At 43.3% G+C, this 27,558-nt stretch overlaps 1 protein-coding gene across 1 annotated transcript in view; it reads right to left on the minus strand.

The window, feature by feature from the left end:
* Positions 1–244: 244 nt before the first annotated feature.
* LOC308513847 (maestro heat-like repeat-containing protein family member 1) overlaps positions 245–27,558 on the minus strand; it is a gene marked incomplete at both ends in the record, with an annotated part of 76,835 nt that continues 49,521 nt past the window's right edge. Inside the window, 6 exons of the mRNA XM_081083948.1 lie at positions 245–360; positions 4,777–4,890; positions 10,486–10,551; positions 12,296–12,401; positions 13,273–13,395; positions 13,976–14,134. Of these exons, the coding sequence (XP_080940074.1) occupies positions 245–360; positions 4,777–4,890; positions 10,486–10,551; positions 12,296–12,401; positions 13,273–13,395; positions 13,976–14,134 (684 nt within the window). The remainder of the gene's footprint in view (positions 361–4,776; positions 4,891–10,485; positions 10,552–12,295; positions 12,402–13,272; positions 13,396–13,975; positions 14,135–27,558) is intronic.

A 27,558-nucleotide genomic window follows, 5' to 3' on the forward strand; every position in this document is an offset into this window, starting at 1 on the left:
AACTGCAGGACTGGCGGATGCCGCTGGGTCCTGCCGGTTCTACCCCTCTCCCTCTCTCTCTCCATATGCTGTCCCTTGCCTAATGTGAGGAGGGGAGAACGAAACTGGGTCCTGGACTGGTGTTTTTGGAGGAAAGGAAACCGGCTGTGGAGGAGGCAAAGGTTCCGGGCCAGGGTCTTTAGCCACCGTAGGGCTGGGGGGTGGGGGAGCAAATGGGGGAGGCCTGACCCTGGGGAGTGCCTCCTCACTTGGACCCTGGAGAACAGGGGGAGTCTTGTCCTTCTGGGCCGAAGCCAAGAGGACTGTCTGTCTCTGTCCCAATTTTCCGCTCGGGAGGCAAGCCCTCATCCACCGGGGTTTCTTGGACAATATGTCAACCCAAACCTGAATATAAGGAATTTGATTAGGATGCCCTGGGCGTCCGTATATGACATAATGGACCCGGTAGGCAGTGGTCAGATCAAAAGACCCTGCATCCGGCCACCCCTCCTGGAAAGTGGGCCACTCCCGTTCACAGAAAGCAGAATAAATCAAAGTAGCTTTCGCTTCACACAGACTCTCACACTTACATTCATATACCAGACAGTCCAAGTTTTTGACTTCTACCAAATGTTTACTCAGAGTTTAAATAATCCAACGAATTCCTGACTAATTGCCTAAGGGAGCTCTATGGCTTCCCGGGAGGTGATCAAGCTCCCCTTCCACTCACTCGGAGTGGGCCTGACTGATAGGGGGTCGACGAAGATGACTGACCCTATCCCTTTTGACAAAGACAAAGACAACAAAGAACAGAGACAAAACAAACCAGCCAAATGCAACCTAAGGTTGCCCGGAACCTGCAGCTCGCTCCTTGAAGTCCTGAAAATTTTTCAAAAAACATTGCAGCAGGGTGTACACAGAAGCAGACAACTTTTTGTCAATAAACACCAAGACAAATAAATACCAGACAGACAAACCCATTGCAGCCTACAGCCGCACAAACGAGGACCCCGGCCACCGTCGTGGCCGCAGGTCAGGACCAGGAGTACGGCTGCGTCCAGCCCTCCATATATGTCCTTCCGTGGAACGTCCCAATTCCTGTTTAACGACCGGTCCTTACCTCTCTCGAGAGTCCAGGTGGCTCAGTTTCCAAATTGAAAGTTTTGGGTGGAATGGAGTTCTCCTTGGTAGTCGTTCTTCACAGGTGTGGGGTATCTCGCTGAGTGCCCTGCGACAAGTGGGGGAGAGCCTCCTGCCTTGAATAGGGGGTCCCTCTCCTCCCTGCCGGGTATCTCACTGGGGCCTCCAAATGTTATGGGTTGGCTCAGCGAGATAGACCACCGACTCAGAATTTAAATTTAAGAGCCTTTATTAAGCTGGCCAGCTGACCACAGTCCCAGCACTCTGCCGAAGCAGAGGCTGAAATGCAGTAATGACTGCAAGAGTTACAGCCTTTTTATTTGCAAAAACCACAAAGTTACAAAGCCTTGTTTACGCAATTTGTTCCCAACACCGTATAGCATTATCACCTTCCTATCTATGTTTTCCTGGAACAGAGAGCACAGCATATTGAGGAGGGACCCTGAGACCATATCTCAAGGCCTGACCTGATGTCAGTACCTTCCTATCTATGTGTTCCAGGAACAGACAGCACAGCATGACCTGTCTGGCCAAAGCACCAGATATGCAGCCCAGTACACCACCCCCACGCCGGGCCCGCCTCACAGCAGTCTCCCGCCCTCCCCTGTGCTCGCCGCTTTCCTGAAGCTCCTTTTCGCTTCCAGAGCCGCCCGGTCTTGCTGTGTCCCGTGCCCTTTCGCTTTTCCGTGGAGATGCCCAGACCTTTCTTTCCTTTGGGTACTTCCGGGGCTTTCTTCAGGGTTCCTTTCTGAGCTGTTTTCCTGATTTTGGACCTGGGAGCCAAGCCTCCTGCACTCACAAGCTTCTGTGCTTCCTCTAAAATCATTTCTCCCTTAGGCCCCAGCCCCTCAAACCCCCCTGGAAGCACTGATTGTTTCCGGTGCCCGTGCGCTTCCTGCTCCTGGGGATGTCCAGCAGTCAGATATCCCTCTCACAATCTGGGACTGCTGGCTCCTAACCACTCGCCTACCTGCCTGCCTGATTGTACCTAACCACGTCTGCCTGCCAGCCTGAGAGCCCCCAACTGCCCTCCCCTGCCGGCCCCATGGGCTCTAACTGCCTTCCCCTGCTGCCCGATCACCCCCAAGTGCCCTCCCCTGCCAGCCCGATTGGCCCAACCTCCCTCCCCTGCCAGCCCTATCACCCACAACAGCCCTCCCCTGCCGTGACCCACCTCCTCCATGCATGGCAGGAGAGACGTTGGGATGGGCCTCTTCTATGCTGCGCGGAGCCATGGGACCCCCAGGGTTCATTGTGCAGAGCAGCTGCCAGACCCCAGCTTTGCTATACATAAAGCCATGTGTGTCAGCCATTGTATGGCAGCCATCGTGTGGCAACAATATTGCGCACAAAGCCTCCTAGGCTTTATTAGTACACATAATCTGCTCTACTGAAAGTTGACTGATTTAAATGTTAATCTGATCCAACAACACCCTCAGAGAAACATTTAGAATAATGTTTGATCAAATAACTTGGCACCATGGCCCAGCCAAGTTGACAAATAAAATTAACCATCACACCTGGGTAATAGCTATAGCCATTTATTTAGCACTTAGATATATCTAGTCTATCACACTATTTTGTTTAATTCTGTAAAGCCCATGAAGAAAGTTTAAATATTCTCATTTTTATATGAGGAAACCAAGTTTCAAAAAGATTTATCTAAAAGTTCATAAAATTTAGAAACAATCAAAATCATTCTGATCACTGCTAACTTCAAAGAAGTAACATTAGTCAATTTGACCAAAGTGGGAACTAGTTCTCTGGTTTTTTCACCCCTTTCAAAGTTCTCAGAACTAAGTTCCAATAGCCTAACTGTTTCATGACTTTGGAAAAAAAAGTATTGCCTTCTCCCTTCATGCCAGACAAACTGCTAAGCTCTTTATATTAATGATCTCTTTTAATCCTTATAGCAATGTTGAAAGATTAAGTAAATCCATCAGGATTGGATTTGATGGCGACAGAAAACTCAAGATTGGTTAAAATAGATAAAATTTTATCTCTACCACATCCCCCAGAAAAACAGTCTTCAGGGTAAGCTATCAAAACTGGAAAACAGATCTCTTCTCATAACTGATCTAGGTTCTGTCTATCTTTTGGCTCTGCTATCACTTCCAATATATCACTTCCTCCTGATGGTCCAAGGCAGATGCCTAGTTCCAACTATGTTTACATTCTAGTCACCAGGAAGACTGGTGGTACAACAATGGATGTGCCCCTGCCTTTAAGAACACTTCTTGGAAGTTGCATATTCCACTTCCCTTACACCCACTTTGTCAGAACTTAGTTATATGACCACACCTAGCTGCAAGGGAGGATGGGATACATATTCTTTGTTCTGCACAGTTTATAACAGTTTATAACAAAACAGGGAAGAAGGGAAGGATGGATACTGGAGGACAACACCCAGGAGGTATTATAATACCATTTTGTAGATGAAAAATCAGGCACAAGGAGTACTGAAAGAGTGTAGCAAACTAGTCAGTAACAATTGGTCTGTGGTAAAGGGAGCAAGGATTCAAATCTAAGTTCTAGAATAATTTCAAAAAAATAAATAAGAGCCGAACCAGTTTGGCTCAGTGGATAGAGCGTCGGCCTGTGGACTCAGGGGTCCCAGGTTCGATTCCGGTCAAGGGCATGTACCTGGGTTGCGGGCACATCCCCACTGGGGGGCATGCAGGAGGCAGCTGATCGATCTCTCTAATCGATGTTCCTGGCTCTCTATCCCTCTCCCTTCTTCTCTGTAAAAAATCAATAAAATATATTTTTTTAAAAATAAAAATAAATAAATTAGAATGGACTGAAAATTATCTAAACAATATGTGCTTTCATGGCTATTGGATGTGCTTTTTGAGCGAGAGAGTTAGAGTCATTGCTGCTCCACTGTATGTAAACCACAGCCCGCCTTTTATGCTTTAACCTGAAATCTGAATACACCCGTGGAAATGTGTCAAGCATGTGAATTTCATGCAACCTGTACAGAGGTGAGGGAAAGATTGAGAACTAGGTGCCCTGTGATTCTACCAACCTGCTCCTCCCTTTTGCCATTTGAAACTTTACCTGAAGGTAGAAGGAACTGCTTCCAGAGCTGTTGCTGCCACTCAGGTTTACCCCCTAACCAAACTAGGATGGAAGCCATTTTGTTTAGGATGAAAAAATAACGTTTATTTACAAATGTATATACTGATAGCTCACAGTACCCTAGGGGAGATAAAGAACAAGGACTATACTATCTCTTCTAAGATCAAAACTACCTATTTGGGGTTAAACCAAAGTCGCCCATCCAGTTGGAGAAAAGGTGGGAGAGACCACGGCAGAGTCCAGCACTGACTCTGAATAAACAACTGGAAAAGGCTTCAGCCACCGGCTCTAAATGTTCACAGTGGCTCAGGAGCAACTTGTTTCGGATTCAATTCAGTTTCCTCAGGGGGACTTTCAGACTCTGGTGCTTGTGACTGTGTTGACTTTTCTAAGTTGCCTACTAGAAGGGGATTATTTTTTACCCTCCCTTGCACCAGCTGCACAGTAAATTTAGAGGGCCTAGGAGCCAATTCCTGGGCCGATCAGTATCATTATCTCCTTCCCGTCTGACAGTCTTAAATAGGTGCCTCTTTCTTTTTTGGGCTTTCCTGGCACATAATCCGAAGAAGCGAGTACTTATAATGGAAGTGGAGCTGTCCTTGGGATTAACATATTCCTCAATATTTTGAAGAAGAGTAGTCACCAGAATCTGGATAGATTCCACAGGATCATTCCTCATACTTTCAAGAGCTGAAACCAGAAAGGAAGTCAACTCAGATTCTCAATCTCCAAAAACTGTTTACCCAAACTCCATTGTTTTCCACCCCACTTGTCACATTATAACTTCATTTAGAATAAGTTTGTGTCATTGTAAAAGGGATATTGTTTGATTACAGAAAATGTTTAAATACAAATTGTTTTTTAAAAAGGAAAGGAAGAAAAAGCACTCAACCCCGCCAAAAAAAATACGATATTTTCATACCTGTCCTTGCAGTATTTCTTAAATATCTAACATAGAAACTTTGTTTTACAAAAATAGGATTAACATTTTTCTCCCCATAAAATATTTCCCCGTATAACTTAATATCCAATCACATGATTCTATCATAATTTCTTTGATGAACACCATATTAGTGAACAATAAGGCTGCTTTCACTTTTTCACTGTTATAAACAATGATCAACAGCTCTTACTTGAGGTTTACAGTACTATCATCATGCACTGTGCTATAAGAAAAAGAATGTGTCCCATCCTCCTTTGCAACTAGGTGTGGTCATATAACTAAGTTCTGACCAAGTGGGTGTAAGGGAAAGTGGCATATGCAACTTCCTAGAGATATAGTAGTGACTAAGAAAGACAGATTCCCCACAGTAAAGAACATTCTAGCCCAGCCGGTGCAGCTCGGTAGTTAAGCATCAATTTATGAATCTGGAGGTCATGGTTAAATTCCTGGTCAGGGCACCCTGCCCGGGTTTCAGACTCAATCCCCAGTGTGGGGTGTGCAGGAGGCAGCCAATCAATGATTCTCATCATTGATGTTTCTATCTTTCTCTCCCTCTCCCTTCCCCTTCCTCTTTGAAGTCAATAAAAATAGATATTTGTTTAAATAGAACTTAATATTCTAGTGGAGGAAAAAAGAAAACATAAATTAAGTGCAAACAAGGAAATGTAACAGGACGATGAGAACAGCTAATTGGGAAGGACCCCTTTAGATAGGACAGTCAGGGAATGCCTCTCTGAGAAGGTGACATTTGAGCTGGGATGCAAAGAATGGGAGCCAGCCTCCATGGCAGCCCCATGAAGATCAAGGGCAGAAAGTGTCTCAGTGGAGGCAGGGATTGCGTCATCCTGCAGAAAATAGCCAGAGTGGCTGCCCCTTCTAGTGAGGGGGACATGATGTAGGCTAAGGGTGGAGACAAGTCAGAAGCCAGATTTTTCAGATCCTGTGACCCAGGGTAAGGGACCAAACTTTGACCCAAAGAGCAGCGGAGAGCCACTGAAGGGGTTTAAGCAAAGGCGTGCCATGAACCAGTGTACATGTTTCAAGGAGATCCTGGCTGCTGCATGGAGAGTAGTGTAGAGAGAGGAACCGCATGTCAGGAGCTGACAAAGTGGTCCAGTTAAGGAATAGGGGTGCATAGCTCAGAGTTGAGTGGGAACAGAGGGATGGAGACAGGAAATTACTTACTAGTATTGCAAAGGAGAAAAGGGACAGGAAGAATGTGGGCTCAACAAATCTAAAAGCCAACCAGGCCATCAAAGTCTACAGCTTCACGTTGATCTCATTTAGAATAGAAAAAAAGAGAGTTGGGCTTGCACTATATAGAGAAATATACAATCCTTTAAAGAACCACTTCTCAACCGCAGGTTTGCTCAGCACTAGACATGGGTGGAAGTGTAATTAGAAGTATTTTCCTTGGGAAAAAATTCCTCCTATCTAGGTATTTGGGCATCTTTCTAGGAGGCTGGGTGGGAAGGGGAAGGCAAGGTGAATTCTCTGATAGACTTAGGAGTCCAAGATTTCCATTCTGGATATACTTTTCCTGAAATTGTACTATTGTAGCTGGAATAGGTATCTACTACACAGTAGAGACCTCAACTGTAAAACCTGAAAGAAGGCAGCCAGCATATAAAATGTCAGAGTCAAAACTGAAGCCAGGGTCAAGCCCTCAGAGGGCAGATGCTACCAGCTGATGGTTAATGTGCTAGCAGTAGAATGGCTTCTCTCTGGGAAGAAACAAATATACTCCCTTAGCTACAAAGATACTCCCTACCTGCCCTCCCACTACCACCCCTCCCCTGGTCCAGAAGCCTGAGTCAGTTCAACACAGATGTTTTGTGGGACATCTATGTGCCCAGCAAAGCTCAGTGCTTCCCATGTTTTGTGTTCAATCTTCAAAACAATGTTCAAGATCAGCATTATTATCCTCATGATGCCAATGGAGAAACTGAGGCACCCCAAGTTCACATGGCTCATTATCAAGAGATCTAGTATGTGACAGTGGTCTGAGTAATGCAAACTTTGTGGAAGAAAGTACCCTTAGAAGTCATTTACCATTTTACTCTCTGGACAAAGAGCTGTGAAGACAACAAGGACTTGTCTATCTCCAGTTGTTTGCTAGGCATTTCCTCTGAGACAGGATTCCACCATTACCTCACAAACAGCATCCCTCAAATATTACCTCACAGCAGGCACCAGGAAACTCTAACTGGGCTCAAACTAGAGGGCAAAGCCCCTGAGGATAGGCATCTGCAACACCAGAACAGCAAGCCTGTGGCATTCATGCCAGGACTTTCAGACAAACACATAACAGTCTCAACTACAAAAGGGCTGAAACATAGGAACAGGAGCTAGAAAAGCAAACATTCTCTTCATCTTGTCTCTACATCAAGGAAGGAAACGTGGTACGAAAAATAGTGAAAAATACGTAATTTAAAAATCCTTTCCATTTGGTCCTGGAATGAATTATACCACCCACCATTGATCACAAGCAACCTAAACTCTTCCCAGTGTCCATTAGCAGAGTTAAGAACTGTGTTCCATGCTGCACCCTACACTCAAGTAAAACCCTAAATCTTTACCGTGGCTAAAGGCCGCATCAACGTGGCCCCACTGCTGTTCTCTGATCTCATCACCTCCTGCCCGTCCTTTTGCTCACTCCATGCCATCACATTGCTCTTCTTGTTCTTCCTTGAACATGCCAAGTGCTTATCCCTCAAAGAGTCATAGGGTTCACTCCCTCATTTCCTCCGGCTGTCTTCTTAAATGTCCCATAGCGGAGGGGTACCCCGGACCCCACTCCGGCCCTTCTTACCCCTTGCCTTATGGAGATAGTGACCTCCACAGTGCTTATCTAACATCTACGTATTTGTTGAGGGGGTATTCCTCCCTTCCCGACTAGAATGTAAACTGCATGAAGGATAGGTTATCAGTTTTGTTCACTGCAGTATCTCATGCTTAGAACAGGACATAGTATACAGTAGGTTTTCAATAATTAATAAATGTAATTACTAGAGAACAATGGCAGGGAGTCAGCAGAAGTACATCCTATATAAAACATAGGTGTGGCTCTTCAGGGACTGAAGGGAACAAAGTGTTTTGAAAGGTGAGGTAAAACTTTCTCTTCTGATGGACATTGGGAATAGCAGCTCCTCTTTCTCCACACTACCAACTTCCATTCCTACCTCTTTTTTAGGACTTTGGTAAGATTAAAAATAATGGAGACCTGGCCAACATGGTTCAGTAGTTCAGCATAGACTCATGAACCAGGGGGTTACTGTTCGATTCCTGGTCAGGCCACATGACTGGTTGTGAGCTCAATCCCCAGTAGGGGGCGTGCAGGAGGCAGCCGATTGATAATTCTCATCATTGATGTTTCTATCTCCCTCTCCCTCTCCCTCTCCCTTCCGCTTTCTGAAATAAACAACAACAACAAACCACATATCTTTTAAAAAAGAAAAGGTGACCATGAATTGCTACTTCTTGAAATTGGGGTATGGGTACCTGTTACTATATTACTAGAGGCCCAGTGAAAGAAAATTCATGCACTGGATGGGGCTCCTCTCACAGTCCAGGAGCCCTCAGGTGTGGGAGGTGACCCAGTGATCAGGGGAAGGCAACGCCCTATCACACCTCTGCTGCTGCCCCTGTCAGCAGCATAAGCCTCGGCTAGCCCTGGATATTTGAGTCTCGGGCTGGACCTGGGTGACTGGGGGGCTGAGGGGACTGGAGGTCTCCAGAAGCAGGCAAGTGGAGCAGCCGTGCCCACTGAGGGCAGGCTCAGCCTTCCCTTCATGCGCGCCTGCCGCTCTGGCGTGGCTGAGGGGACTGAGCACCGCCATCTTATGGCTGTGGGTGCGGCCATCTTTGAGGGCAGGGCAATAATTAGCATATTCCCTCCTTATTGGCTGTGGACACTGCCATCTTTGCAATTGGCATGAAGGACAATTAGCATATTTCCTCTTTATTAGATAGATTCTCTATACTTTTAAGTAACACTTTAAAATATCTTAAAACAGCCACAGGAAAAGGACAGATTATCTACAAAGGAAAAAAAAAAACAAAAACACTAGAATAGCAGGCTTCTAGTTAGCAACAATGAAAGCCAGGAAATACTAGCAGAAAGTCTTCAAAATGCTGAGAGAAATTAATTGTTGGTGTAGAATTTTAAAACTAGTAAAGCTATCTTGCAAGGATGAGGGTAAGAAGAAATTCTAACAAACAAAACAAAATCTAAGACAGTATATTATCAAGATACCAGCACTAATATGCAGTAACTTAATCAATAAAAAAATTAATAAAAAGTGTGTAAAAAAAAAAAAAGATACCAGCACTAGCCCTGGCCAGGTGGCTCAGTTGGTTGGAGTGTCATTCCCTACACCAATAGGTTGCAGGTTCCATCCCCTATCGGGGCACGTACAGGAGGCAACCGATGAATGTTTCTCTCTCTCTCCCTCCCTCCCTCCCTCCCTCTCCTTCTCTCCCTCTGAAGGAAATAAACATGTCCTCCTGTGAGGATTTTTGAAAAAGATACCAGCACTAAAGAAACTTCTAAAAGGTTACTTCCAGAAGGATGGAGAAAAATGACCCCTGAGGGATGGTCAGAGATACAAAAAAAAAAAAAAAAAAAATGGTGACCATATAACACTTTGTAAATCTATGGTTTGTATAAAATAACAATAATAATCATAGCATTTAAATTATGATTTTACAAAAGGAACTAAAATATTGGTTAATAAAAGTCTGTAATTGGGAAAGGCGGTGATTGAAATTCATGTCAACATAGTAGGAAAGATTAAAATGTTGTACTTTAAACTTGGTTAAGTTCAACATGCATGATAAAAGTCAAGTTTTTAGTATCTAGTCTGGAGTAAGAATTACACTTGCATATAAGGAGGCATATATAAGAATGTTCATGGTAGCATTGTTTGAATAGCAAAAAAATTGAAATAACTTAAATATTAATATATCAAGGGCTCTATAAGTATAAATTAATTTTAAAATATTTTAAGGCAGTAAAAAAGAACACAAAACTGCATGTTCCTCGGGGGAAAAGGAACCATGTCTGCCTTACACACCTCTGCAGGGTCAGCCCAGAGCACAGGACAGAGGAGCAGTGACAAGAACGTGTTGTTAGCAGAGCTTTTATCTAACTGGTATGATGACAAATAATCTTATCTTTCTCTTACTTCTCTTCACTTAAACTTTTAGATATAACATTTATACTGGTAAGAGTAAACTTTTAAAATAATGTCACATGTACATCAGGAATTGCCCCTTCCTAATTTCTATCTTGCCCCATCCCCTTATGTAACCCAGAACCCAGGTGCGAGGCCCAGACTCACCATTTTGTAACAGCTGCACATCATCCTCATGTATGGAATGCAGGTTTATCTTCTCAGCTATTAATGCTAAAGACAGAACAGATGTAAAGTCCATCCAGAATTCCTGAGCCTTTGGGCCATCCTTTTCCCCAGGCTCGGTAGTGAACAAGGAAATTTATAAAATGATTTTAGCAAGGAATGTATGTAAGAGATGCCTTGCTGGCTACATGTCAGTGACCTAGTGAAAGAACAGCCCTCAGAGCAGCTGTGACCCAGCTGATAAGTGGAGCCTGCGCCAAGGATGTTAAACTTCATGGGGCTCCTACTCCAACAGAAAGATGGACAAGGGGCGCAAGTCAATAATTTGCAAAAGTAAAATATGGATGGGCAATAAACAGGACAAAATACATAACCTAGCTGCTGATTAAAAAAAAATTAACCAAAACAACAAGCTTCTTTATTTTCACCTATCAAATTGGTAATGATTTTAAAAACATATTACCTAGGGTTGCCAAATGTTTGGCAAAATGGATACTCATATACATACTGGTGACTAAAGAAAATGAATCTAACTTTTTAGAGGCCAGTTCCAAATCCTTAAAATTCTGCATACCCTTTGGGTCCAGAAACTCTACTTTTAAGCAATGTATCTTAACAAAATAATCATGATGACATACAGAGATTTAACCACTATGTCCCTGTCTATAAAAACAAAAGATAACACAGTCTCAATATTCAAAAATAAGAACTGGTTTCATAAATCCATCTATACAATAAAATTAACATTATGTAGTCATTAAATATAATGTTGATGAGTAAGTAATGCCTGTATTTGTGATAGAGCTGTGTACCAAAGTTTATTTTTTAAAAGTTTCCCTAACTGGTTTGGCTCAGTGGATAGAGCATTGGTCTGCTGACGTAAAGTACTCGGTTCCATTCTGGTCAAGGGCATGAACCTTGATTGTGGGCACATCCCCAGTAGGGGGTGTGCAGGAGACAGCTGATCAATGTTTCTCTCTCATGGATGTTTTGTTTCTAAATCTCTATCCCTCTCCCTTCCTCTCTGTAAAAAATCAATAAAAATGTTAAAATAATCAAATAAATGGAAGTTCTATAGCTCTGCTCCAGTGGGTCAGTGATTGAGCATCGATCCAGGACCCGAGAGATTATGGTTCAATTCCCAGTCAAGGCACCTACCTGGCTTGTGGGCTCAATCCCCAGTAGGGGGAATGCAGGAGGCAGCCAATCAATGATTCTCACTCTCCCTTCTACTCTCTCTAAAATCAGTTAAAAACATATATTTTTTAAAGTGCTATATGTGTGTGTGCGTGTGTGTGTGTGTGTGTGTGTGTGTAGCATATTTTTAAGAAAAATAATTCTATGGTGTTAGTAGTGGTTAAATCCAAATGATGTAAGTTCTGGTATTACTCATTGTCTTCTTTCAGACAGTCTGAATATTTTATGCTTTCTAACATAAACACATACTGTTATTATAGTTTAAAACAAAAAATATTTTGGGAAATCCATGGGGTTCCAGTTGAAGCAACAGCTTTTTCCTTCCAAATGCATACATTTCTCTTCCTCACAAAGCAGCATGCTGACAAAGTGGGTAGATGCACACAGAGCCAGGACAAAGGCGGATAGCTTACTCCTCCTCCCCAGGCTTTTCTAACACAAATTTTGGATTCTGACAGCATATCTCAAATCAGGTCAGAGCTAGGAAAGTAACCAACTTCTTCATGCCATGGTTCTGGCTTAGCCCTTTAGTGAAAGGTCAAGGAGGGCTTTCCTGCTGGAGAGAAGGGAGGAATTGACAGGAGGGACCCCTTACCTATGAAATGGAGTGCAGCTGTCCGTAGGAAGGACTCGGAGCTCTTCAGGAAGCTGAAGCTCTGAAACAGTAACTCCCCCACTAATTGTCTTTTGCATGTATTCACCTGTGAAGTCAAAGAGGCGTAATGCTGACAAGGAGAGGGGGGCTGCTGGGAACTCTACTGAAGACCGTCTTGCAGCCTTGGCCCTCTCACCTTGTCCACAAGCAGCAGCATTTTCTGTCTTCAGTCCGCTTAAACGATGTGAACCTAGACACTCAGACACCCCCACCCCAGCAACAGTGCAGACTCAGCAGGAAGTTCATTAAGAGAATTTTGCCCCTAGGAACCAACATGATAAGGGAGAAAACAACTGATGTAGAGCCAGGAGACGCATGTTTGAATACTGGTCCTGACACTGGCCTCAGCTTTTTCATCTGAAGTGTTGAAATAAAACCTGCCGAACCTACCAGTGGCTCCAATGGGATAATGGATGTTAAAGTGTACAGGGTAAAGTGCTCTATCTATGTAAAACATTCAAATTCATAATATTAGAATTAATCATTTAGTTCCTAACCTACTTGCGTAGCCCTTAAATGTTTACTTTTCAACAAGGATTCCTGCTCTATGGCCTGTTCTTGACTTCACTGAAGTCACTGAAGCTACAGACCGTTACCACCATGGTTGTTGATATCAAGCCCTGAGGACTCCTGTCTGTATCTCTTCCTCTAACCAGAAGGCTTCTATCCCATTGGCATCTATTAACATTGCATGGTGTCCCTAGCCTCTGAGGCAGAGTTTGGGATGCTAAGAGGATCAAATATGGAGATCCAGGGACTGGCATCCCAAATGTGGGTTCTCAGAGTTTGCTGATGAGAAAGAATGAGAATCAAGGAAAATAAAGATTATATCTTCTGTCAGCCCTCTCCTCTTTGCCCAGCAAGCCTGCCAGTGAGTCCATAGCATGCAACCGGCTTCCTCAGAAACTCTCACTCACCAAGTGATGGCATGTTTCTTCCAACACCTGCATGTGATCACTGAGGGTGGTATGCTGAAACATCTGTGTGAAGGATGACCAGCCGATCACATTAGTCCACTCAGTCAGGGCTGCTCCACAGGCCTATGGGATGGAGACAAGGAAATCCATAGTCTACCTTCTATAATTCTGGAGAGCCAGGCCAGACCATGAAACTAGTCCACAAGGGGTTTGGTTAGGATTAGTACCTGGGATCAGGGGCCTTGATCATGTGAAAATATGTACATAACTCAGGGAGGAGTACCATATTAGTCTAAGACTGATGGCACCCAATAGAGGGTAAAAGTGCTCAGATTCAGCCCAGAAGATGATACCAAAGAGGTGTAGAGCAGTGGTTCTCAACCTGTGGGTCGCGATCCCTTTGGCTGTTGAACAACCATTTCACAGGGGTCGCCTAAGACCATCCTGCATATCAGATATTTACATTAGGATTCATAACAGTAGTTATGAAGTTATAGTTATGAAGTAGCAAGGAAAATAATTTTATGGTTGGGTCACAACATGAGGAACTGTATTTAAATGGCCAGAAGGTTGAGAACCACTGGTGTAGAGTGAATGCAGATCCCAGACAAGGCTCATGAAAGAGGACTAAAGGGAAGGGGCTGTGCTCTAGCAGGAAGGGGTTGTATCAGGCTGAGGTTGGCAGGACAGAGGTCACCCAAACCTTGACCACCTCTGTGTTGTCGTCCTCTAAGCTAAGCAGCAGCGGGACTAAAAAACTGTACAGATGTTTCTTGATGGCATATCCAGGCCTGAATTTGTTGACTCGATGTATCATGTGCCCAAGGGCAGAGATGGCTGTGATCCTCACCTGGTCCCTCTCCTGCCATGAAGAGCAAAATGAGGATGAGGAGGCTATGGTTTCCCTCTGACCCTGCCTGGCTTGACTTTCATACACCCACATTTCATTTTTCATGTCCAAAGGACACTGCTTTTTACATAATAAAAAGGCAACATAAATTGTGGAGCTGAGTAAATCTCTTTAGCCCCCTAGAGATAATAAGCCTCCTAGAGTTATGGCACTGTGCTAGGGAAACTAAGATTATAATTTCAGTTCTGCCCTGGATCATATCTACAACCTATCACTTTATTCTCTTTTGGGGATTTAGCTCAAAAATGCCAAATTTAAAAAAAATTTAATTGTCCCGGTTATGCTGTAATTGTTTAAATCTATATTAGCTTGTGTTAATTAGCAAGGATCACAAACAGCTAAACTTTATACACTTTCAAGAGTATAGTATATATTAACTGTACAAATATTTTTAAGCACCTATAAGGAGCTAGGCACTTACTAAATAGCAGACATGATGGGACAAGACAGTTCCTCAATTTGTAGGATATGGAAAACAGATATTTTAACAAGTTGAATTATTTTTTGCACAAAGCACATAATGGCTAAACAGAGAGGTGATTCAATGTTAGTATTTAAATTAAAAAAAAACCCCAACAGCATCCAATACAGTGGTGGAGTAGGTGGAAGTTACACTCACCTCCTCCCAGGATCAAACCAGAAGTACAACTAAATTTCAGAACAATCAACCTAAGTAACCAATTGAAGTCCAGCTGAACAGAAGTCTTATGACCAAGGATTTACAGAATCAGCCACTTGGAGACTGGTAGGATGGACTGAGGCTCAAAAAGAGGTGGCCCCACACCTGCAGCAGTAGAGAATCTGGAGAGATATTTCACCTACAAAGTCCACTGTCAGGATCAACAGGCTCAACGCAACACAGGCTCCCCAGCCTGGAGCACCACAAAAGGAAGAGAAACCCACCTAATTCCTGGCTGTGAAAGTCATCAGAGATTCCATCTACTAGGGAGAGAAGGGAGTCTGCCAGAAACCCAAGAACCCTCTTAAAAAGTCAGTGCAGAAAATGTCGTTTCCAGCCACTCACCATGGGCTCCAGCGGAGGGAAGGTAGCTCAGAGCAGACTGGATTTATATAGGGAGAGACTGGGATGTGTGGCTTCAGGGAGAGCTAAAGGGACAGCCAGCAAGGTCCTTGTGTTGAAATCCTCTCCAACCACAGTCCACAGATGCCATATTTCATGGGTTGAGCATTCCCCTCCACAGGGCATCAATGTGGTGGAATGCATTAGTACTCCCTCCCAAATACCTGTATCCCTGCCCTGCCAAGCTCCCACCAGCCAACCTGAGTTGGCAGTGCAGACTTTCTTGGAGGGATCTTTAGGATGTGTAGGCAGACAAACGGGATGTCGGAGACTAAGTTCGGTGGCTTTAGGGTGAGGGTCATTTTCCCCCACACATGCTGACTGGATCCACCATTGCTGTGGAAAGCTCTCTATCCACATGACCAAATATTGATCTGTTTTAGCCCTGTAAACTCTGCTGGCCTCACCCTGATGACTCCCTCAGAACCCACCTCACCACAAATGTCTGTAGGCCCAATGCAGGTGGCAGCTGGCAGCCGGCTTTGTTGTACCATGACACACTTGCTGAGTGGCCTCAGAAGCAGTACTGGCTTCAAGTTTGTATATGTATCAACCTGGTGAATACCACTGGCCCCAACCCGAGAGCCTACTTCAATTTGCATATTGCCAGACGCCATTTTAGTGATTGGGCCTAACAGGAAGCCAGCAGGAAAAGGCATATCTTGGAGTGCCTAGGGACTTTTGCTGACCCCGCCCATGGGTTTAGTGCTGATGGAGGCCAGACATGGCATGCACTTTGGTTCCTCCCATATGCACCCTTTTCCTGCAGAGGCAGGAAATGTGGATCTTTTGTAGATCCTACCAGGTAGCCCAGTGCCAGTCACAGGCAGCATCTGATATTCACCAGCACCAGAGTCCCTCCCAAGAGGCCTCAGAACCTGGTGGCAGGCTTCAGACCACATTAAAGCACAACCCAATTAGCCCCACAAGTGGCACATCGAAAGGAAGATTTTGGCAGATACCAGACCCTGCTGGGGTGAATTCTACTTCATGGGGTTAGTCCCTGCCCAGCAGCTCATACAGTGAGGTCAGGGCCAATCATCAGAGTCAGACAGCCAGAAGGTTAACCCCACCCATGGATGCACCAACAGCAATAAGGGTCAACTACAGCCCTGGCTAGTGTGCTTCAGTAGGTTGGTTGTCTTCCTGTGCACTGAAAGATTGCCAGTTCAATTCTTGGTCAGGCCACATGCCCAGATTGTGGGCTCAACCACTTTAGGGAGCAGGCAGGAGGTAGCTGATCAATGTTGCTCTCATACTGATGTTTCTCTCTCTCTTTCTCCCTTCTTCTCTCTCCAAAAAGAAATTTAAAAATCTTTTTTTAAAAGACTCAACTGCAACAGGAGGGCTCACATAACACACTCCCGGAACACCTTGCTCTAGTGATCAGGGAGACAGCACTACCAAGCCCCGCAGGACACCTATGAAATAAATACCAAGATGGGGAGACACAGCAGATCTACCCAATACAATAAAGCAAATACAGAGAGGTACCCAACGTGAGAATACAAGGAAACACGCCCCAAATATAATAAGAGACAAATCCCCAGGAAAGGAACTAAAAACAATGAAGGCAAGCAATCTACTAAATACAGAGTTCAAAACAATGGTTAAAAGGATGCTCAATAAATGCAGGGAAGAACGGATGAACTCAGTGAAAACAAGAAAAGACAGTAATAGGACACAGAAACTATAAATAAGAACCAGTGAAAAATACAGAATGCACTAGAAGGAACCAACTATAGACTAAATGAAGCAAAGGATTGAATTTGCAATTTGGAAGATAAGGTAGCATAGAATAGCAAATCAGAGCAGTGAAAAAGAGAGAGAGAGAGAGAGAGAGAGAGAGAGAGAGAGAGAGAGAATTCTTGTTGTTAATCTTCATTATTATAAAATATTATAAAATATTATAATATTATAAAATATCCATATTATAAAATATCCATATTACTGGATATTTTATCCAGTAATTTTTAGAGGGAGTTGGAAGGGAGTGTTAGAGACAGAGGGAGAGATACATTGATGTGAGAGAGACACATGGATTGGTTTCATCCCACACACTCCCCAACCAAGGCCTGGGATTGAACCTTTGACCAGAATTGACCCTGTAACCCTTCTGTTCATGGGCCGATGCTCAGTGAATGAGCCAGGGCTAAAAGAGAATTTTAAAAAAATGATAATGCTATAAGGGTCCTCTGGGACAACATCAAGTATACCAATGTCTGCATTATCGGGAGCACCACAAGAAGCAGAAAGAAAGCAAGGGATTAAAAACCTATTTGAAGAAATAATGATGGAAAACTTTCCTAATTTGTGAAGGAAAAAGACACACAAGTCCAGGAAGTACAGAGAGTCCTCTACAAGATAATCCCAAAGAGAACCACGCCAAGACACATCAAAATTATTATTTAAAAAAAAAACTCTCAGCAAAGTAGAAGGAGAGAGAACACACTGTAACATAATAAAGGCCATATATCAAAAACATGCAACTAACATCAAACTCAACAGGGAAAAACTAAAAGATCAGAAACAAGACAGAGATGTCCACTTCTACCACTCTTAGGCAACATAGTACTGCAATCAGACAAGAAGAAGAAATAAAAGGCATCCAAACTGGAAAGAAATAAAATTATCATTATTTGCAGATGACATGATACTCTATGTTGAGTACCCTAAAGATTCCAACAAAAAAAAAACTACTAAAATTTATAAATTAATTCAGTAAGGTATCAGGATACAAAATAAATATTCAGAATTCTATTGCATTTTTTCCTGTTTTTCTTTCTTTTCACTTGCATTTGTATACACCAATAATAAACTATCAGAACGTAAACCAAAGAGAACAATCTCATTTACAACTGCATCAAAAATAAAATACCTAGGAATAAATTTAACCAAGGAGATAGAAGAACCATACTCAGAAAACTATGGAAGACATTAAAGAAATACACTGAAGAAGATACAAATAAATGGAAGATTATACTGGATAGGAAAAATTAACATAGTTAAAATGTCCATACTACCTAAAACAATCTATACATTTAATACAATTCCAATCAAAATATAAATGGTTTATTTCCCATAACTAGAACAAATAATCCACAAATTTATCTAGAACCACAAAAGACCCCAAATAGCCAATAACAATCTTGAGAAAGAAATACAAAATTGGAGGTATCATGCTACCTGATATCAAACTATACTGCAAGGCCATAGAAATCAAAACAACATGGTACTGGCAAAAAAAAAAAACAAAAAAAAAAACAAAAAAAAACCATACAAATCAACAGAACAAAATGGAGAGTCCAGAAATAAACCCTCGACTATATGGTCAAAGGAGGCAAGAACATACAATGTGGTAAAGACAGTCCATTCACTAAATGGTGTTGAAAAAACTGGACAGACACATGCAAAAAAAAAAATGAAACTAGACCACCTTCTTACACCATACACAAGAATAAACTGTAAAACTAAGATGGCGGCATAGATAAACACCGGGAAATAGTCGCCTCCCACAACAATTGAAAATTAGCCCAAAGGACGGAGCAAACATCGTCCAAAACAACAGGAAGGCTGGCTGAGTGTAATTTCTACAACTAGAAGAAAAGAAAAGCACGCTGAGAGCCAGAGGAGCTGCGGAGGCTGAGTGCAGAGGTACACGGCGGCTCGCGCGCGTGGAAAGGGGCTGGCACCTGAGGACGCGGCTGTCTTTTTGAATCACAAGCTCCCGACTGCTCTGATCTCCGGTTCCGGGAAGTCTCTGGGGACCCAGGTCTCATACGGGGAGAGGCTGCTCTCTCAGGCGGCAGTGGGCGAACTTGGGGGCAGATTTCCCTCGGAGGTGCTTGCAGCCATTGCCGGGACACTGAGACGCGCGACTCCGGGCGCGGAGAATCAGCCATTGCTTCTTTCTCTGGCCCTTTGACTCCCTGAGACACCGCCCCACCCGGGCTGCGGCAGAGGCTTTTGCATGTGAATGCCCCAGAACTTTGCAACCTGATAATTACCTAACTGCAGCCGGGCCAGCCAGACCCGGAACTTCCAAGAAAAGGCCCAAGGCCCCGCAGCGGCTTGCATTGCTTCACAGCTGAGCCTCTTCGTGGCTCCGGCTGTGTGGCCTCAGGCAGGGGCTGAATTAGCACCTCCTTAGATCCAGGAGCCACTGTACCCAGTGGTCAGAGGGGGACCATTCTCCCACTTCAGACACAGCTGCTTCCCACAGCCAATTGGCCTGGAGGTCAATTCCTCCCAGTGATCCTACAACAAGCGAGGCACCAAGAGTGCACCAAGAGTGTCCACCCCAGGTAACTGGGAAGGCTGAGCCACTGAGCCCTACAGGACACCTGGCGCGCAGGCCACTCTATCAACACAGGGAAGCAGCCAAAATGCGGAGACAAAGAAACAGGTCACAATTGGCAGAAACGGAGGAGGCCAGACGACTGGATATAGAGTTCAAGGCCACGTTTATAAGGTTTGTCAAGAATTTTATGGAAACCGCCGATAAATTTAATGAATCCCTCAAGGAGTATGGTGAGACCATGGAGGTCATGAAAAAGGACCAATTAGAAATTATGCATACACTGACTGAAATAAAGAATACTTTACAGAGCTCCAACAGCAGACAAGAGGATCCCAAGAATCAAGTCAAAGATTTGAAATGCAAAGAAACAAAAAATACCCAACCGAAAAAGAAAAAAGAAAAGAGATTAAAAAAATATGAAGATAGTGTAAGGAACCTCTGGGACAACTTCAAGCGTACCAACATCAGAATTATAGGGGTACCAGAAGGAGAGAGAGGGCAAGATATTGAAAACCTTTTTGAAGAAATAATGACAGAAAACTTCCCCCACCTGGTGAAAGAAATGGACTTACAAGTCCAGGAAGTGCAGAGAACCCCAAACAAAAGGAATCCAAAGAGGACCACACCAAGACACATCATAATTAAAATGCCAAGAGCAAAAGATAAAGAGAGAATCTTAAAAGCAGCAAGAGAAAGACAGTCAGTTACCTACAAGGGAGTACCCATCCGACTGTCAGCTGATTTCTCAACAGAAACCATGCAGGCCAGAAGAGAGTGGCAAGAAATATTCAAAGAGATGAATAGCAAGAACCTGCAACCAAGATTACTTTATCCAGCAAAGCTATCATTCAGAATGGAAGGTCAGATAAAGAGCTTCACGGATAAGAATAAGCTAAAGGAGTTCATCACCACCAAACCAGCATTATATGAAATGCTGAAAGGTATTCTTTAAGAAGAGGAAGAAGAAAAAGGAACTCTTACCATTTGCCACAGCATGGATGGAACTGGAGAGCGGATAAATACCACAAGATCTCACTTATTTGTGGAATATAATGAACAACATAAACTGATGAACAAGGACTGATCCAGAGACCGAGAGGCATTGATTGAACTGTCGGGCCTTGGAGGGAAGGTAGGGGAGGGTGGGGACAAGGGGGAAAGATCAACCAAAGGACTTATATGCAAGCATATAGGCCTAACCAATGGACACGGACAACGGGGGGGTGAGGGGGTGAGCGGGGAGAGGGGGGGTAGAGGGTATACATATGTAATATCTTAATCAATTAAAAAATATTAAAAAAAAAGAATAAACTGTAAGTGGACTAAAGAATTAAACCCATAAACTTCTAGAAGACAACATAGTAAAATCTCTGGCATTTCTCTTAGCAATATTTTCCTTTCTGATATATCTCTTTGGGCAAAGGAATCAAGAAAAAATAAACAAATGGGACTACATCAATCTAAAAAGTTTGTGTACAGCAAAGAAAACCATCAACAAAGTAAACAGTCAGTCCAGCCAGCATGGCTCGGTGGTTGAGCATCGACCTATGAAGCAGGAAGTCACAGTTCGATTCCCATTCAGGGCACATGTGTGGGTTGCAGGCATGTAGACATGCAGGAGGCAGCTTAACAATGACTCTCTCATCATTGATGTTTTATTTCTCTCTCCCTCTCGCTTCCACTCTTAAATCAATAAGGAAATATTTTTTAAAAGACAACCTACTAACAAAGTAGGTGGGATCTCAGCACCAGATATCAAGCTGTATTACAAAGCCACTGTTCTAAAAACTGCCTGTTACTGGCACAAGAACAGACATATAGATCAATGGAATAGAATAGAGAGCCCAGAAACCGGCCCGAACCAATATGCTCAATTAATATTTGACAAAGGAGGCAAGAACATACAATGGAGCCAAGATAGTCCCTTCAATAAATAGTGTTGGGAAAATTGGACAGATATATGCAAGAAAATGAAACTAGACCACCAACTAACACCATACACAAAAATAAATTCAAAATGGATAAAGGACTTAAATGTACGACGGGAAACCATAAAAATTCTAGAAGAATCCAAAGGCAACAAAATTTCAGACATATGCCGAAGCAATTTCTTCACTGATACAGCTCCTAGGGCACTTGAAACTAAAGTGGGACTACATCAAAATAAAAAGCTTCTGCACAGCAAAAGAAACCATCAAAGAAACAACAAGAAAACCCACTGCGTGGGAAAACATATTTGCCAATGTCATATCTGATAAGGGCCTAATCTCCAAAATTTATACGGAACTCATACAACTTAACAAAAGGAAGATAAACAATCCAATCAAAAAATGGGCAAAGGACCTAAACAGACACCTATCAAAAGAGGACATTCAGACACCTATCAAAAGAGGACATTCAGAAAGCCAAGAGACATATGAAAACATGCTCAAAGTCACTAATCATCCGAGAGATGCAAATCAAAACAACAATGAGGTACCATCTTACACCTGTCAGAATGGCTATCATCAACAAATCAACAAACGACAAGCGCTGGAGAGGATGTGGAAAAAAAGGAACACTCGTGCTCTGCTGGTGGGAATGCAGACTGGTGCAGCCACTATGGAAGACAGTATGGAGTTTCCTCAAAAAACTACAAATGGAACTCCCATTTGACCCTGTGATTCCCACTTCTAGGAATATATCCCAAGAAACCAGAAACACCAATCAGAAAGGATATATGTTCATATATCCCATATGTTCATAGCAGCACAATTCACCATAGCTAAGATCTGGAAACAGCCTAAGTGTCCATCAGTAGATGAATGGATTAGAAAGCTGTGGTACATCTACATGATGGAATACTATGCTGCTGTAAAAAAGAAGGAACTCTTACCATTTCCAATGGCATGGATGGAACTGGAGAGCATTATGCTAAGTGAAATAAGCCAGTCAATGAAGGAAAAATACCACATGATCTCACTCATTCATGGATAATAGAGACCATTACAAACTTTTGAACAATAATAGATACAGAGGCAGAGCTGCCTCAAACAGATTGTCAAACTGTAGCAGGAAGGCCGGGGAGGGTTGGGGGTAAGAGATCAACCGAAGGACTTATATGCATGCATGTAAGCATAACCAATGGACATAAGACGCTGGGGGGTAGGGGAGGCCAGTGGATTGTCAAGGGTGGGGGGAAAAAAAGGACACATATGTAATACCCTTTGTAGTACTTTAAGCAATAAAAAAAAGACAACCTACTGAAGAGGAGAACATGTTTGCCAATGGGTTAACATATTCTGATAAAGGGTTAATATACAAAATTTATAAAGAATTAATACAACTCAACTACAGGGGGGAAATTGCTTTAAACACTTCTCCAAAGAGGCCATTCAGATGGAAAATAGACATGAAAAAATGCTCATCCTAATCATCAGGGAAATGCAAATTAAAACCACATTGAAATATCACCTCACACAGTCAGAATGACCATCATCAATAAATAACAAACAATTATTGGCATGGAGAAAAAGGAATTTTCATCCACTGTTGGTGGGAATGTAGATTGGTGCATGGAAGTGGAAAACAGTATGGAGATTCTCTCTTTGGCCCTGACTGGGTAGCCAGTTGGGTAGAGTGTTGACGGCTATGCCAAGGTTGTGGATTGATCTCTAGTCAGGGCACCTACAAGAACCAACCAATGAATCCATGAAGAAGGGGAACAACAAAACGGTTTTTCCCTCTCTCCCTTCTCTCTCTCTCTCTCAAATCAATACTTTAAAAAAAAAGATTCTCTATATTTAATCTTTTTCATTTTAATTATGTGTTTTAGTGTGGGCTTCTTTGGGTTCATCTTATTTGGACCTCTCTGCATTTTCTGGACTTGTATGTCTGTTTCCTTCCTAGGTCAGGGAAGTTTTCTGGTTTTTTCAAATAGATTTTCAATTCTTTGCTCTCTTTCTTCTAGTACCTGAATGATACAAAGGTTGGTACACTTGATATCACAGAGGCCCCTTAAACTATCCTCAACTTTTTTGGGGATTCTTTTTTCTTTTTGCTGTGTTGATGGCGTGTGGTCTGCTCCCTTATCTGCGAAATCACTGATTTGATCCACTACTTCATTCAATCTACTGCTAACTACTTCTAATGTATTTCTTTATTTTTCAAAGATTTTTAAATTTATTTTTAGACAGAGAGGAAGGGAGAGGGAGAGAGAAGCATTCATGTGAGAGCGAGGCATTGATTGGCTGCCTCCTGCATGCCCTCTACCGGGTATCAATCCTGCAAACCGGGCATGTGCCCCGACTGGGAATTGAATCTACAACCTATAGGTGCACAGGACACCATCCAATCAACTGACGAACACCAGTTAGGGCTCTAATGTATTTCTTTGTTTGTTATTGTATGTTCATTTCCAAATAGTTCTTTTTTTATATTTTCTATCTTCATGGTTTTTGAAAATATATTTTTATTGATTTCAAAGAGGAAGAAAGAGGGAGAGAAAGATAGAAACATCAAAGATGAGAGACAATCATTGATTGGCTGCCTCCTGAATGTCCTCCAATGAGGATGGAGCCCACAACTGGGTCATGTGCCCTGACCAGTAATTGAACTGTGACCTCCTAGTTCCTAGGTCAATGCTCAACCACTGAGGCATGCGGCTCAGGCTCTTTGATTTTACATTTCCTCTGCATTAAAATTCTGAGACCATTTAGCATCTTAATAACCTGTGTTTCGAATTCTGCATCTGGTAGACTGCTTGTCTCCATTTTATTTAGTAACTTTTCTGGAATTTTGTTCTGTTCTTTCATTGGAACATGATTCTTTGTCTCCTTATTTTGGCTGTCTCCTTGTGTTTATTTCTATGTATTAGGGAGGGCTGCTACATCTCTCACTCTGGTAGAGTCGTCTTATGTAGTAGGTGTCCAATGGGGCCCAGTGACACGGTCTCCCTGTTCACCTGAGCTAGGTGCTCCAGGTATGTCCCTTGTGTGTGTATGTGTGCCTTTCTATTGTAGTTGAGCCTTGATTGCTATGGCACATCAATGTCAGGGAGTGACCTCCAGGCTGATTGGGTGTGAGGACTGGTGATGATTCCAGTGGAGGAACTATTGTGCAGGGGTAAACCTACAGAGCAGAATTTGCTTTAGCAGGACTCTGGTACCATGTGAGTCTGCCCTTTGAGTGTGTCATTTGTGGATGGAGTTGTTTGCTGTTCTGGTGTAGTCTGAAGCTGACCACTGGGTGTGTTGTTTCTGGGGCCTATTGAGAGGTACAGGTGAAGGTTATCTGTTGCCTGTGACCTGCCTGGGTCCACCTGGTATTAGCTACAAAGTGATCTGCAGATATGTGCTGCTTGTGGTGGGCTTGGAGGTGCCTGGGAGAGGCTAAGATGCAAACTGAGGCCATATGCTGCTAGTGCCAGGCTTGGAGCTGCTTGGGAAGCGGAACAAGGCATGCTAGGGCCAGATGCTGCTTTTTTGGGGTTTGTGAACCTTTGAGATATTTCTAGGAATGTTGGCATATGCCAAGACAAGCTCTTTGTATGGAACAGTGTTAGCCATTTTGATGGAGACTGAGATCTGATGCTTGACTACACATGCATGCAGAGGGCTTAGCAAAGGAACAGTAGCTCTGCCAGAACTTCCTCTGGGAGACAGCTGCCCTTCAAGCCTTTCCCCTGAAGCCAGATAAGTCAGTTCTACCTCTGGCATCTTTTGAGGTACTGCCCCAGGGCTGGAGATCAGAGCAAGTGAATCCATCAGCGAGTAATTCCATGCAAAGGCCCTTTAAGAGCAATGCTTGGGATTCCAGGAGCCTCGCCCACTCCACCCACCAACCCCCTAACCCCATGCCTCACTAAGCCACCATGTCTACTAGTTTCCCTAGTCAGAAGTTAGGGACTTCTCTTGCCAGCACTGGAACCCTGGGCTGGAGGGCCTGGTGTGGGGCTGGGACTCCTACTCCACACTGGGAGACTTCACAGCTGAGATATCTCTCCCAATCTTTAACCAGTACATGTAGGTGTGGGACCAGCTCATTCCAGGCCTCTGCCCCTCCTACTAGCCTTGATGTGGCTTCTTCTGTGTATCCTTAGCTATAGGGCTTTTGTTCAGCTAGAGTTCAGGCAGGTATCAATGTTGGTTGCTCTGAAGTTTAGTTGTAATGTGGTCATGGGAGAAGGGGAGTACAGTGTTTACTGCTGCTGCCATCTTGACTGGGAGCGTAAACTACAGAGTTTTAACCAAGTAAATGTGTATGATGACTAGGTGAATGTTAAAGGAGCACCTAGAACCCAAATTTCACAGCCCTTGCCTGGGTTAGTGTTCCTTTCACTTTCTAGGTTGCCATTATAATGGCCATTTACTGTTTCTCAGTTAGGCCATAAATCTTGACTTCCCATTCCAGCAATATGTAAGATAACCTGACAACCATCCCATTATAGACATCTTAAAATGCAAATGAAAATATACTAAGAAATATTTAAATAACTACAATTTCAAGAAAGAGAAATTTCCAGGGCCAGAGATAAAGAGGCTGCTGACACTCCAGCGCCCATGGGGTAGAGGGATATCACTGGTTTCTATGACCTAGGGGCCTGGCTTTTCCTATCTATTGGTCTCCCCAACCTGCCCAGAAGGCAACCAGAAACTGGGAAGGAAACACCATAGGCTGACAGAATGCTCCAAGAGAAGTCATCTAGTTAATCTCAAAGAGTCAGAAAGGGAACTCACACTGCTCAAAGAGACGGGAAATCCCTCAGTTCTTTTTCTCCTACTGTTCTCTCATGCCACAGCCCCCACACAAACCAGTGGGAACCTATAGGAGCCAAAACTCTGAGGGAGGGAAACCTTACTTTCCCTTTGAAGGAGCTGAGGCCCCAAGAGGATGGCCAAACCCCCATTTCTTTATTTCCTCTCTCTGCCTTCATGCCACTTGGCCCAAATGTAGGCACAGTCACAGAAGTCCCTAGCATTGCAGGCTAACTAAAGCCTCAGCTTTATGGCCAAACTAGGAGAAAAAGGGAGCCCCAGGGAACTATAAAATCAGGGAGGTCACAGAGAGGGAGGACCTAGGGAAAGTGAACATTCGAGGGGGCAATGGCTGGCAATTCAGACTGACATGGAAATCACACTGTGCACACAGAAGGCTAGTCAGAACTTGCAGCCTGAAGTTAAATAGGCCAGTTGCCTTCTAAAGTAAAACTATAAACATCCTCCATAGGATTTCATTGAGACTCAGAGTCACATAACTTAGTATTTATAAAGATACTATCAGAAATCACTCTGGCCAGTTTTTCTCAATGATTAGAGCATCAGCCTGTGGACCAAAGGGTCACAGGATCAATTCCTGGTCAAGGGCATGTACCTCCATTACAGGTTCGGTCCTCTGCAGGAGCAGGAGGCAACCAATCTACGTGTCTTTCTCATATCCATGTTTCTCTCTCTCTCTCTCTCTCTCTCTCTCTCTCTCTCTCTCTCTCTCTCTCTCTCTCTCTTTCTCCTCTCTCCCCCTTCCACTCTCTTTTATAAAAAAATCAATAAAAAAATTATCCTCAGGTGAGGATTAAAAAAAAATCACTCTGTATATGAAGAGCCTGGAAAATCTTGACTCACATGGGAAAAGCCAATTGAGATGAAACAGTTAAGATGAAACAGATACCAGTTAAGATGAAACAAATGTTGGAATTATCTGATATAAACTTCCAAGGAGTTATGATACCAAATACTCCAAAAACAACACTGAATAACCTTGTAATCAATTCAGAAATAAAAGCCTCAGCAAAGAAGGAGACAAGATAAAAACGGGAAATATTTAAACTGATAAATGCAAATTAGCAAAACAGAGATGTCAGAGGAAAGACACAGTGAACTTGAAGACAGATCAATAAAAATTTTCCAATCTGGACAACAAGGAGAAAAATTATTGAAAATGAACTGAATCTAGGGACCGATGGGACAAGAGCAAAAGGTCCAACATTTCTGTCATCAGATTTCTAAAAGGAGAGGAACA

Source organism: Myotis nattereri (genome assembly GCF_964212035.1).
Source record: "Myotis nattereri genome assembly, chromosome: 2".
Classification (NCBI taxonomy): Eukaryota; Metazoa; Chordata; class Mammalia; order Chiroptera; family Vespertilionidae; genus Myotis; species Myotis nattereri.